Source organism: Myotis davidii, unplaced genomic scaffold (genome assembly GCF_000327345.1).
Source record: "Myotis davidii unplaced genomic scaffold, ASM32734v1 scaffold570, whole genome shotgun sequence".
NCBI classification, from domain to species: domain Eukaryota; kingdom Metazoa; phylum Chordata; class Mammalia; order Chiroptera; family Vespertilionidae; genus Myotis; species Myotis davidii.
In genome coordinates, this window is record NW_006283631.1 from 2,948,716 (window position 1) to 2,961,542 (window position 12,827).

At 47.4% G+C, this 12,827-nt stretch overlaps 1 protein-coding gene across 1 annotated transcript in view; it reads left to right on the plus strand.

Annotated features, from left to right (window-relative positions):
* Positions 1 to 249: 249 nt before the first annotated feature.
* Positions 250 to 12,827, plus strand: part of LOC102761150 (retinoic acid receptor responder protein 1) — a 15,354-nt gene continuing 2,776 nt past the window's right edge. The window contains exons 1-4 of the mRNA XM_015565390.1: positions 250 to 568; positions 2,872 to 2,954; positions 6,117 to 6,300; positions 8,774 to 8,910. Of these exons, the coding sequence (XP_015420876.1) occupies positions 250 to 568; positions 2,872 to 2,954; positions 6,117 to 6,300; positions 8,774 to 8,910 (723 nt within the window). The remainder of the gene's footprint in view (positions 569 to 2,871; positions 2,955 to 6,116; positions 6,301 to 8,773; positions 8,911 to 12,827) is intronic.

Sequence of the window (12,827 nt, forward strand, 5' to 3'; positions counted from 1 at the left end):
CATCAAAAATATAAACATCTTATTTTGAACAAAATGTAGACGCTTTTAAGAAGCCTAATTAAAACAAAGTAAAGAAATCAAATCGGGAGGCAAATAGCTCGCAGGCTCTGCCGCCACCCGGTCTCCCGACACAGGATACGCATCCCTGCTCGCTTCCTGGTGCTTCCAGAAAGCCGTGCAAAGATAAGCCTTTTACTAAAAATGTTACGTGCCTGGGGCGGGTCCTCACCATGACCTGCCCAGTCAGGAATGTCTGATCAGATCTTGCTTGTCGGCACTGCGAGTCCTCAAGTGAGGGAGCCATTGAATCCTGATGCGACCGTCACTGGTCCTCAGAGTTCTCCCTGTGCACTCTTCCCTGGGCGATGGCATCAGATTCAGTGGCTCCTCCTGAATCTGCTTCTATACACCCAGCTGCCTCCGGGGCGGCTGCGATGTCCCCCTGCATCAAAGATTGCACCTGCCAACTCGCTTCCTCCTCCTCTTCTCCGGAATGACCCTGACCCCACTCACCCCACTAGCAGCCTGAGGGGCATCCCTGACTCCTGGGTAGTATCCCCTTCGAGGGGTATTGCTTCTGGCATCTCAAGGGTGTGTTAACCTAGATGCACATCTTAAATGGCAGCCTTTCACTAAGGAATTTATGATCAGATCTCCCTGTGAAGTTACTTCCGTAGAACCCCATTTTTACCCACAACTCCATTCCCACGCCTTTGCCTAGCCAGCACCTGCTTCTCAGAGAATTAGTTGAGGCTTCACCTGCCCTAGAAAGCCTGCTGGTAGGCCGCCCTCAGCCACACTGATGAGCTAGCTACACCACGTGTCCACTCAAGAAGCAGGTACAGTGGGCCTTGACTTACGAGTTTAATTCGTTCGGAGACAGAGCTTGTTAAGGAGCTCGTTAACTCAAATTACTCTATCAACTCCATGCAAAAAATCGGCCGAGAGACAGCTGGTATCTCAAAAAACTCGTTAGTCGGGACACTCCTAAGTCAAGGCCCCACTGTACTGGTAAGACTGGCCTGGATGTTACATCTCCTGGGTGCCTGCCACAGGAGCAAGCAGACAGCGAATGAGTGAGAAGACAGATGTTTATGAATTTTGTAAATTGAGGTAAAAATGTTTCAGTTTACACTGGAACTTGTTTTAAGATTGAAAATGAGTCCTAAGCAAATTACTCCTGGGCGCTGGGTGCTCCCCTCCCCCCAGAAACATTGACAGATACACTCATGTGTTTACATGTTCTTTACACAAATGCCTGCCACAGGATCCTACCCCTCCATTCTCCAGTTTCCCGGGATCTTTTAAGAAACTACAACAGTAAGGGATGCTATCTGGTCTAGTTAAGACAAAATAACCCTGATTGGTTATTATGTTCCTGGGATGAGCCAAAGGAAATGGATGTTTCCAGAATTAACTTAATCGGGATTATGTGAAATAACCTCAGCTCCACGCAGCACAAACTTCTCTCTTCTCTAGAAAATTCTCCTTTTACTGAGTGATCATTTAGCACTAAAAAATGATAGAAACAAAAATAGATGATGGTGTCCGGCCAGCATGGCTCAGTTATTGAGCATCAACCTATGAACCAGGAGGTCACAGTTTGATTCCTGGTCAGGGCACATGCCCTGCTTGTGGGCTTGATCCCTAGTGTGGGGCATGCAGGAGGCAAAGGGAAAAAAAAGATGATGGCAAACAATATAAAGGTCTCCTAAACAGTTTAAATTGCTTTAATGGTCTGGGCATATATACTCTAAAAATATGCATTGGGATCAATTCAAAAGTTTAAAAAGGCTGAACATGCATGTCCAAAGCGTAGAAGTATGTCTGTTGTGGAAGCTGCAAGAGAAGGAGAGGCCCTAACAGCTGAGGTCTGGTCCAATGGCAGTGATTCATCCTGTCCCACCTCCGACCCACTGGTAGCTCCCTGTGCCACACCTGAGTATGGGTGTCCCCTGGATCGAAGCTGATGTATCATCTCCTCCCAGACTCCTTCCTCGACCACCTGTTGGTATACACAGACACCGGGGAAAGCCCTGAGATGGAAAACCCACCTCTGTAAGGAAGGCTGGGAAGCACTGAAGAAAGGGCAGGCCACTCCAGTCTGCCAGTTTAGTCTGTTAAGGGAAATTTACATTCGAGGCAAGTCTTGGCCTAAAGAATTATATGGAGCAGGGCAGGATGGGTGGGGTGCCGGCGTCAGAGAATGGAAACTGCTTTACCTGCTTGCCCCGGGGCAGGGACCAGCACGCGGGGTGGGAGGTGGGGGGCACAGGGAGAGGGTCCATCAGACGGTCTCTGAGGGATTTAGGGAGACAATCTCTGTTCTGGCCCTGATCTAGCTCGTTGGTCTGGCAATGGTTGTGCCATGGAACAGCCTCTCCTCCACACCACCTCATAATAGTAAACGTAGTCACTCTGCCCCCACCACTCCATTTCTTCGGTTATCACCATCTGAAAACCATTATTTATTACTGGGTACATCTGTTCGACCAGGAGCAGAGGAGGGAGAGCGGGTCTGTCTCCCTCAGTGGCAGCCCTGGGCCCAGGACAGGGCGTGGACGGGCACTGAGGTGGGGGACGAAGGTCCTCCTTCCACAGCCCTGAACACACATCTACTCTCCTGCAGCTGCTCTCATACAGCCAACCTCCAGCCTCCATGCAACTGTTCCCTTTCTCATCCTCCCTCTTGTGAGTGGGTGTCAGCTAGCAGGCAACATGGCATGATCAGACCAAAATACGAGATCTTTTCTCCTAAAAAACACCGATGTTATTCAGGTACGACTGTGACAGCAACCATTTCCGTGCCATGTTATCCCAGGAGTGTGAGTTTGGGGTATGCAGATGTTAGCAGAGCTTCCACCGGCTAAGAGTCAGTTTCTATATTCCAGATTAATTCAAAGAAGGAATGTCAAGTTGACCTGGAGTTCACCACAGAGCACTACAACCCAGAGGTAAGCTGCTGTCATTCATGGAGTCTTTTTGTTGTTGTTGTTGTTAATCCTCACCCCCCTACACAGGCCGACCAGGGCTGGGGATCGAAACTCCACCCTCACCTCCCCAAGTACATGCCCTTGACTGGAATCAAACCGGGAATGCTTCAGTCCTTGGGGCCGATACTCTATCTGAACTGGTATCTTATTAGCAACTCGTATGAATTTATTTTTCTGAGTAAGAATACTAATATATAATGATGTAGAGGTGGGTTTTTTTCTGCCTTTGTTTTCAAGAACGGAGGAGCCGAGCAAGGCAGGACCTCGATTCCACTCCTGCCACGTCACGGCCTTTTGGGGGGCTGCATGCACAGCAGTCCACCCAGCACCACCCTCCTTCCTCAGCCCGGGAGGGAGTTTCAACAGCTCCCTCTGGTACCCCTCCCTAGCACCTCAGAGGCCTCCGAGTGACTCACTCTCAAATGCCAACCTGTTCCTCTGCCTGTCAGCTGGTGACATTTCTCATTAGCAGAGCAGCAGAGCATGCGGCCAGCTCCAGAAGCTGCCTTACATAGAGGCTTTCTGTGAGACACACGCGGGACCGGTGCTTGCCATAGGCGTCTGTAGCCCCTACATCTGACCAGGCACCCAGGGTTTGCCAATTCCCTTTTCCCTGTTCCCAAGAAGAGAGTAAACAGAGAACATACAGTAACTAGACCAGACGAACTTCCATGCGCTGGGCGAGGCTGGGAGGCAGCAGCAGGGTGGAGGCCAAAATCCCCTCTCCGTGGTGCTGAGTGGAAGCGGCCAGGGAAGAGCAGGAGGCGGCCAGCATTGAAAGGTCTTGGGTGGCAGAGCTGGGGGTCAGGGGGCACAGCCGTGACCCCCCAGCCCGATGCTTCTGGAACAAGGCTGCCAGTATTCAGAAACAAGCCCTAACAAGACAACAATATACTCTCACGTAGCTAATTCACCTAAGAATTAAAATGTTTCTTAAAGCTTAAGGAAGATGCCTTTCATTTCTAGAGCTGCAAACTGAAAGCATTGGATTAAAGCTAAAGGGGAACAATTACTAGATTATTTTTGATCAACAATATGTGTCTCTGACGAGCACAGCTCGCTAATTGAAGTGTCCCTGTCAGGGGGTGAGGAGTCTTTCATCTCCAGACAACGGCTTTGATTCTGTGGCGCTGTTCTGGGGGGTAGAGAGAGGAGAGGAAAACAAAAAGGGGCGATACCTGGTTTTCTCTCTTCCTTGGAAATGGCTTTGACATCAAAGCAGACTGTGTGCCGGCCTGGTTCTGCCTTTGGTAATCCTCTTCCTGACGCCCGCCACCTTTCTCCACGTTGCACTATTTATCAGGATTTTCACACACCACGGGCATCTCCTCTGGTTCACAGCTCTCGGAGGAACAGTTGCCCGCTGGAAGCCCATAAGCAGATCCCATTTTAATAACAGTTTGTTTCCTTGGGGGCTTTTTTTCTTTTTAAGTTTATTTTTGGTTGTTGTTGACATTTGAAACTCTTCCAGTTTAAAGGACTGAAAACGTGAAAAGAATTCAACAGCTTAACCAACCACATTGTGACAGGGGCCCATGAATGGGTGTGAGTGGGGCCATGGCTAGAGGCCCGGGAACTTCCTCAAATTCCAGGCCGTGTTGTTGGGATTTTTCTGGGACTAGGCTCCCTGGCTTTTGACGTGGGGTTATGGACTGTGTGACCTTTGCAAAAGGGTGAAATGAGTCAGACGCTTGAGTGCCTTTGAAGCACCCCCTCTCCCGCCCCAGCTGTCTCTGGGTGGAACATTGGGGTGATCCCAGAATGCTCAGCACATGCACATTTACATGTGAATGCAGGCAGGCACAGCTAGGTCACCCTGTAGTTGGATTAGTCCCATGTGGGTGACTTCTGCCTCCACTGCATCTGCATTAGATGTGAATGGACATAGAGTTAGTACAGAGCCAGGGCTTTACAAGACAGACGTGAGCTGGAGCCGTGGCCCACCACTTCCTGGCGTGACATGCAGTAGCTTCCTCTTTAAACTGCGGTATCTTCATCTGTAAAATTGGGACAAGACCGAGTTCATAGGGCAGCATGAAGATGTGGCCATTTTTACTCATAGGAACCAGCTTCACCTTCGGGTTCCAGTTAGAAAGCTGGAGATCCAGCTCGACATGTTGGTCCACAGCAGAGTAAAGCGCCCGCTCTCCTCGAGGCTCGAGCAGGCAGTACTCACGGGCATGGCTGGTGTTTCTCTGGGACAGGCCCAGCATTGTTTTGTAAGAGAATCATTTTTTTTTTAATGGATTTTTAGAGAGAGGAAGAGGGATAGATAGAAACATCCATGAGAAAGAAACATCATCTATCGGCTGCCTTCTGCATGCCCCATTACTGGGGATCAAGCCTGAAACCTGGGCATGTGCTCGGACCCAGAATTGAATGGGCAAGCTCTTGGTTCCGGGCTGCAAGAAGGACAAGAAGAGCAGCAAGGATTAGAAAATCTATTTGAAGAAATAATGTCAGAAACCTTCCCACAAATAGTTGGGACAAAACCGAGTTCATAGGGCAGCATGAAGATGTGGCCATTTTTACTCATAGGAACCAGCTTCACCTTCGGTTCCAGTTAGAAAGCTGGAGATCCAGCTCGACATGTTGGTCCACAGCAGAGTAAAGCGCCCGCTCTCCTCGAGGCTCGAGCAGGCAGTACTCACGGGCATGGCTGGTGTTTCTCTGGGACAGGCCCAGCATTGTTTTGTAAGAGAATCATTTTTTTTTTAATGGATTTTTAGAGAGAGGAAGAGGGATAGATAGAAACATCCATGAGAAAGAAACATCATCTATCGGCTGCCTTCTGCATGCCCCATTACTGGGGATCAAGCCTGAAACCTGGGCATGTGCTCGGACCCAGAATTGAATGGGCAAGCTCTTGGTTCCTGGGTCGACTCTCAACCGCTGAGCCACACCAGCCAGGCAGAAAGCAGGAGTTTAAAAGACAGCAAAGAATGAAGGACAATTGTGTTCAGCTATGAGCACAAAAATCACTTTCTATAAAGCAAAGACCACTACATCTGTTGAGCCAGTGATACCTGCCATGTACAAGGAACTTCTCAGTTTTGTGTGTTTGTGTACTGGGGTGGTGGGGAGAAGGAACCAAGCTATTTAATTCCAAACTCTTTATTTCAGGAAGGCGAGGAACGTTTGGGGAAATGTTCCGCTCAAGTATTTTTCAAGAATGAGAAACCCAGGCCCACCATCAATGTCACCTGTATGCGGTTCATGGAGAAGAGCAAAAGACAGCAAGAGGATTACCTGCTCTACAAGCACATGAAGCAGCTCAAAGACCCCTTGGATGTCATCAGCATACCTGGTATGGACCAGCTGATCTGGAATGTCTCTGTCCAGGAATGCATAAAATTATGAAGTCTTAAAAAAAGAATGATCATTTAAGTTTTTATCCCCCAAATGGCACTTTAATCCAACTATAAAATGTGGCATTTAAACAAAACTTGTTATTTAAACAAAACTCAGAAGTACATTTTCCTGTTCTTCACCTCCAGTACAATGTAGGATCTGTGCTCTCCAGGACCTGGGCAAGGCAAGAGGTGCCTCTCCAAGGAATGGGTAGAAGTCTTTGCAACAGGACACATATGTAGGGGTGCACTTTTCCGGGGAGAGTCTAGATAGAACCTGAAGTGACATTGCTAGCAGTTTCTGGTGGTGGCTTTGGAAACTCGAGGTGACCCCATCCAGGGCCAGCACTGTGCCCATCACGGTCGTCTGCCCCAGGGCTGAGCAAGCCGACCGTCGTGGGGCCTTCTTGGGGGGGGGGGGGCGCAGAGGAGTCGAGTTGATCTTATTTTAGAGCGAGAGCTAATGGGCAGCGGTGCCATCTCTAATAAGAGACTTGCCCTCTGCCCTGAGTGACTCAGCGGAGTGGAGCAGAGCCCATCTGTTCTGGCACTCAGCAGGGTGCGGGCAGCATGGACGCTCAGCTCTTACCGGCAAATTCTATTTCCAAACCACAAGAGTCACCTCTGGATCTGCACTGGGGTATTAAGCTTGACATCTGACCAGTGCTGCAGCACTTCCCTTCCCACCGCCTGTCACAGTTCACTTGTTCGCTCAGAGACCGGGACAGATCTGCCTCAACGTGGGGGCCCACGGTCTCCATTCCTGAGCTGTCTGTGCCCCGTCAATGTTCTTAAAACCCGAGGCGGGCTACGACGCCCGCGTTCCTCAAGTTCAGAAGCTCGGATAACTCTTATTGTAGCTCTCCGACGACTTAGATGAAACCCTGTTCCAAATAATTGTGAGGAGCAACTCAAATCCCATGTTATAGAATTTGCTTATATTTAGCACTGCCTGAAATATACGGGCTAATGGCAAATACTTTATATAGTTATTTAGGGATTTTTCTTCTCCTCTTGGCATTAGTTGGGGAAATAGGGTTTTATATATCCTCCTTAAAACACAAATTTTAGAAAATGTATAGGACCTCTTCTTTGAAGATTTGCCACAATATCACTAGATTTTGGACACTTGTTAGTAGTGCGGGTTAATTGGTTCTTGTTCAGTTAATAAAGCCTGTATGCCCACAAGGGTCGTTCGATAACAAGCCATCTCAATGTGGCTACTATGAAGCATCAAAAAAAATTTTTTTAACAGAATGTACCTCTCATCCACAAAATTTACAGTTCTCTTGCCACTTTCAATTCAGCAGAGACATTTAATGGTGCTGTTTATAGCCTGTCCATGTATATAAAATTATCTACTTAGAATGGGAAAAAAGAGTTTGGCTTTAGACGAAGTGAATAAAAACCATGGAGATATCCGTGGAGTAGCCAGTTCCAATCTCAGCGGATTCTCCTGAGCTGTTCATCTGTCCACGGTTCTGGGCCATCATAGAGCAGTTTCTCTACCATTGATGTGAGACCATCAAATCCACTTCAGGATATCCTTGCTGCACATTGTTTTCCCCCTAGAAGAGTTGTCTGGATTTTATTATGTGTAAAAATGTCACCTTTTCTAATGAATTCATAAGCTTCTATTAGACGAGCCCAAGTCTACTGCAGACGAAGGAAAGGACTGAGGCGAAGTCCTCCTCTGGGTTCTAGGGCAGGGCCACCAGCATTTATACTTTCAAATTTCCTTATTAGTCACTGTGTTCAGTTCAACTAATTTATCTTCTCTGCTAATGGGTTGTCATCTCACAAGTCCACGAACAGTTATCACACAAATTACTTGCTAAAATGTGAGTTCCTAAAAGTCACAAGAGGTCCTTTATTAATCACTGTATCCCTCCTTCTAGCGGTGTCTGATATTAAGTAGAGTTTTTTGGCAAATGTTTGCGGAATTAAAAAGATTGCAGGTACAAAAACGCCGCAGGAAAAACCCCCTGATTGATGTGTTAAAAAGTGATAGAAATGTTGCCAAAGCGTTGATCAGAAATGGACAGACATCAGGCAGGTCGGCAGAGACCTTTCTGTGACTATAATGACAGTAGACCCCAGACCAGGTTATGTGGCGAAGATCACCGAGAGATGTTTTGATCTAATTAGGAAAGGCTTCTCAACTAAAAGATGTTAGATGAACTGAGCATCATTATAGCTCTTCTTTTGCATTTATATAGCACAGCACACGGCCATGACACTGTCTTATAGCAACCTGACTCGAAGCACGTAAATCTCAGTATGATGTAGAAAGAAACAAATATTGCTCAAGGTCCTGCTGTGAGAGAGATGGCTGATATGACTAAGCCCTTATTTAATTGCTGAAATTTCTGAAGTTTTTTCCCAAAATGCTTAATATAATTTTGTGTGTGTGTGTGTGTGTGTTCTCAGACAGTCATGGACATATTGATCCCTCGCTCAGACCCATCTGGGACTTAGCTTTCCTTGGCAGCTCTTACGTGATGTGGGAGAAGACAACGCAGTTCTTACACTACTACATGGCCCAGCTCAGCAGTGTGAAGCAGTGGGTAAGGAAAATGGAACATTAACTTGTGCCACAAGAGATAAAACCAAATGCAGTGTGCTTAGACTAAATTAATGTGAGTTTCCAATTTCACAGCAAGAGTTTTAATTGCATTTCACTCATTCAATAAATATGCGAATGCTTGCAATGGGCCAGGGGATGGATATAGCAGAGGACAGAAAACACAGTGCAGCTGCCCATAGGGAGATGAATTCTAGTGAGGGAAGACAGTGAACAGATGAACAGGCAAAGATGTATCAAATGGTGGTGAGAGCTGTGGAGAACAATTAAGTATAGTCTAAAGGAGGGCCCTTCAGAGTTGAGCAGAAGTGACGCTGGAGCAGAGGCCAGAGGAGTGACAGCGGGCCCTGCTCCCACAGGGAAGAGGCCTTCCTGGTGTGGCCGATGGGTGGAGAGAGATCAGCGAAGCCAGTGTGGTGGGAACGGGGGTGGGGTGTGGGGTAGGGGGGGCAGGCCAGGAGGGGCCAGTAGTTCATGTCAGGCCCGGAGGCTGTTAGAAGATTTCTCTCTCTTTCTCTCTTTCTCTCTCTCTCTCTCTCTCTCTCTCTCATTATGCGACGTTAGCTGAGGAGTGACATGCTCTGACTTACAATAGGATCATTCTGGCTGCTCTGTTGAGAACAGATTGTACAGACACGAAGGTGGAAGCAGGACAGCCAGTAAAGCACTGCAGTAACCCAGGCACGGCCTGGCGGGAGCTGGGCCAGGGGGTGGCAGTGCAGGTGGTGAGACACTTGGATTGAGGATATGTTCTGAAGACAGGCTGATAGTATTTGCTGATGGGTTGGGTATGGACAGCAGAGGGTGAGAAAAGTTGAGGGTGATTTGTAGGATCTTGGCCTGAGTAACTGGAAAGGGAGATTTCATTAACTGATTGGAGAAGACTACAGGAAAAAACAGAATTAGGGAGAAACTAGCTTGATTTGGGGCACACTAATTTCTATGTCCAAGTAGAGGATATGTAGTCATCTGTACATAGGAGTCTCAGAACAGGGAAGGGCCGGGGCTGCACTTGTCACACGGTAGGTGTTTTTTTAGGCCATGAGACTGGCTATCACAGAGAATGAGTGTTACATAGAGCAGAAAAGGAATTACGTAAGGCTTGAGCCCTGAAACGCTTCTAACGTTAGAGGTTGGAGACAGAAAAAGTGTTTTAAGGATGAGAATCAACTGACTGTATCAAAAGCGGATGGAAAGTCGAGTGAGATGAGGACTGAGGATTAAGCATTTGATTCGGGCGGTGGGAAGTCAATGGGAGCTTATCACAGCTGTCTCCCCCGCACAGCATGGGCAAAGCCCGCCTGGATAGGCTCAGGAGAGAATCGGGGGAGAAGTGGACACTCCATCTCTTTTTAAAAGTTGGCTATAAAGGAAGTAAAAGAAAGGGAGGGGCTATAGCTGGAGGATGGGCAAGCACAGAGTTGAAAGAACGTTTGTTTCAGTTGTATTTCTAGGTTTCAGTTGTATTCTAAGAGATTTAGCAGTAGATTTATATGTTGATGAGGAAAATCCAGGAGAGGGGGCAAAGTGGACTTGTAGGAAGGAGATAGTTGGAGTTAATATCTCTGAGCAGGTAGGAGCAGGTAAGATCAATCCAGATGACCTGAGGCAGGACCGTGGAGAGCGCACCTGGGCAGGAGGCAGAGAAGAGTGGCCGAGATGCTGGGAGGAGGGTGGATGGCATGGTGGTAGGTGTGGAAGTTCTATTTCAAAGGGCTTATGTCTTCTAAGTGGAAAGTGAGGCAGCCACCAGTTGCAAGCAAGCGTGAGACAGGTTTGGGAGTGCAAGGACTTCAGCATCACAGTGCACTGCAGGCCCAGGGGTCATCTGTGGTCGTGGAGTTAGGGGAGGACCAGCCCCTTTTGGCTGGGTGGTGAGGGCATGGAGTGAGCCAGGATTAGAGTTCTTGTTAGGCAAGTGTGATGTAGAGAGAGAGGCATTTCCAGAGTAAACAAAATCAACTACTGTGAGAGGCAAGCTGGGCTGACCGCAAGTATAAATGTCTACAAATCACTTCCTTCATGCTATGTGAAGCAGTACATTCACCCATGGATGGATCCTTGCACTCTTGCATCACGTCAGCACTAGGAATGCCCCTAACACTCTGATGGGCCTTGCAGAGGCCACTTGTAGATCAGACAACTACAAACACAGTTTTTCTCTAGATAGACACTTCTTTCCCTTTAAATAGTGCTTTTTAATAGAAATTACCACTTAATTGGTTGTTGCTATATAACTAGATAAAACAACTCTCCCTCTTTCTCGCTCATCTCCCAAGACAATCATATCCTTAACAAGTCTTCCGCCCTGAGAAGTCAGGCGAAACTTTGTTTACGGTGTGGAAGGCGGTGCCAAGATAATGAACTCAAGGAAATAATGAGAGGAAAACTCAACAGGCGCCAATCAACACAGAGACAACAGAGAGGAAATTAGGATCTTTTAACATCAGTGTTTTCCTTTCTCTTACAGTTGTGCATGACACATTGCCAAAATAAGCACCAGGACATACCACAGTGCGGGAGCAGCCCATTTCTCTCCCGTTCTAGTCAGGCCCTCATCTGTCTACCCATGTCCCTCAACCACCCTGCACGTGGGAAAGTAGGAACAATGGAGTCGTGGAAAACAAAAATGCTGGTTCATCAGAAACAGTGTCACAGATTAGGAGCTTGAGAGTTTCTTGCGTTGTGGGGTTTGGGTTTGGGATGAATAACTGAATATGTAACTGACTTGCTGGGTCACCCAAGACAAATTACTTCATCTCTTAGGGGCCGTTAACGGAGGATTTACTGAAGTCCTTGAAGCTAACATAAATCTAAATCACTGAATTGGGAAATTTGGTTTCAAGGTTGATAACCCATTTCAGCTCAGAGTTCTATTATTTTTAAATTCTGCCATTCGGTGGCCACTAAAGATTCCTGTGATTTTTCAGCAAAAGCGGCAACGTAACAAAAAGCAGTGATTTTCACTGCATTTTAGAGGGGAAGGGGAAGAGAAAGAGAGAGAAAGAGAAACATTGAATGGTAGTTTCCCACATGCTCCCCAATCACAGGTCCTGACTGGACTGAACCCACAACCTAGGCATTTGCCCAGGCTGGGAATCAAACCCGGAACCTTTCAGTGTATGGGATGACACTCCTACTGACTGACCCACACCAGCCAGGGCCAACAATAATTTTTATTTTTATTTTATTTTGTTAATCCTCACCTGAGGATATTTTTCTGTTGATTATTAGAGAGTAGAAGGGATCGGGAGAGACAGAAAGAGAAACATCAATGCCAGAGAGACACATCGATTGGTTGCCTCCGGCACGAACTCTGACTGGGGGTCAGGGATAGAGCCTGCAACCAAGGTACATGCCCTTGACCGGAATTGAACCCGCAACCCTTCAGTCCACAGGCCAACACTATCCACTCAGCCAAATCAGGTAGGGCAAGCAACAATTTTTAAAAAGTCACTAAGATCAGAAAATCTAGGTACTGTCCCGAGAGACTGGAAGCAGGATGGCAGGGCTGATAAAGCCACAGCCGTCCAGTACAGAAACAGCAAGTGACTGGAGATGCTCTGTGGCCCTTGGTAGCTCGGAAAGCATAGCGATTATTGTTTTTCCAAATGCTTTCTGGGTGGGAATTACCATCTTTACACTTAGGGTTAAACTCACATTTCAATGCAAGTGTGTCAGAAAGTGCAGGCTTATAAACCCACAGCTTCATATAAGCAAAGCCTGAGGGGCGTGCGGGCTATGAAAGAAAGGATTGAATACCAATGTAAGACCATCTTACTGGCACAATTATTGCGTTAGAACCGAACAACGGATGTCATTCCCAATACCATGAGGACTATGCCAAGGGCAGGGGAGATACTTGCTGGCTAGAGAAGAAGAAAAAGGACAAGGACTTTC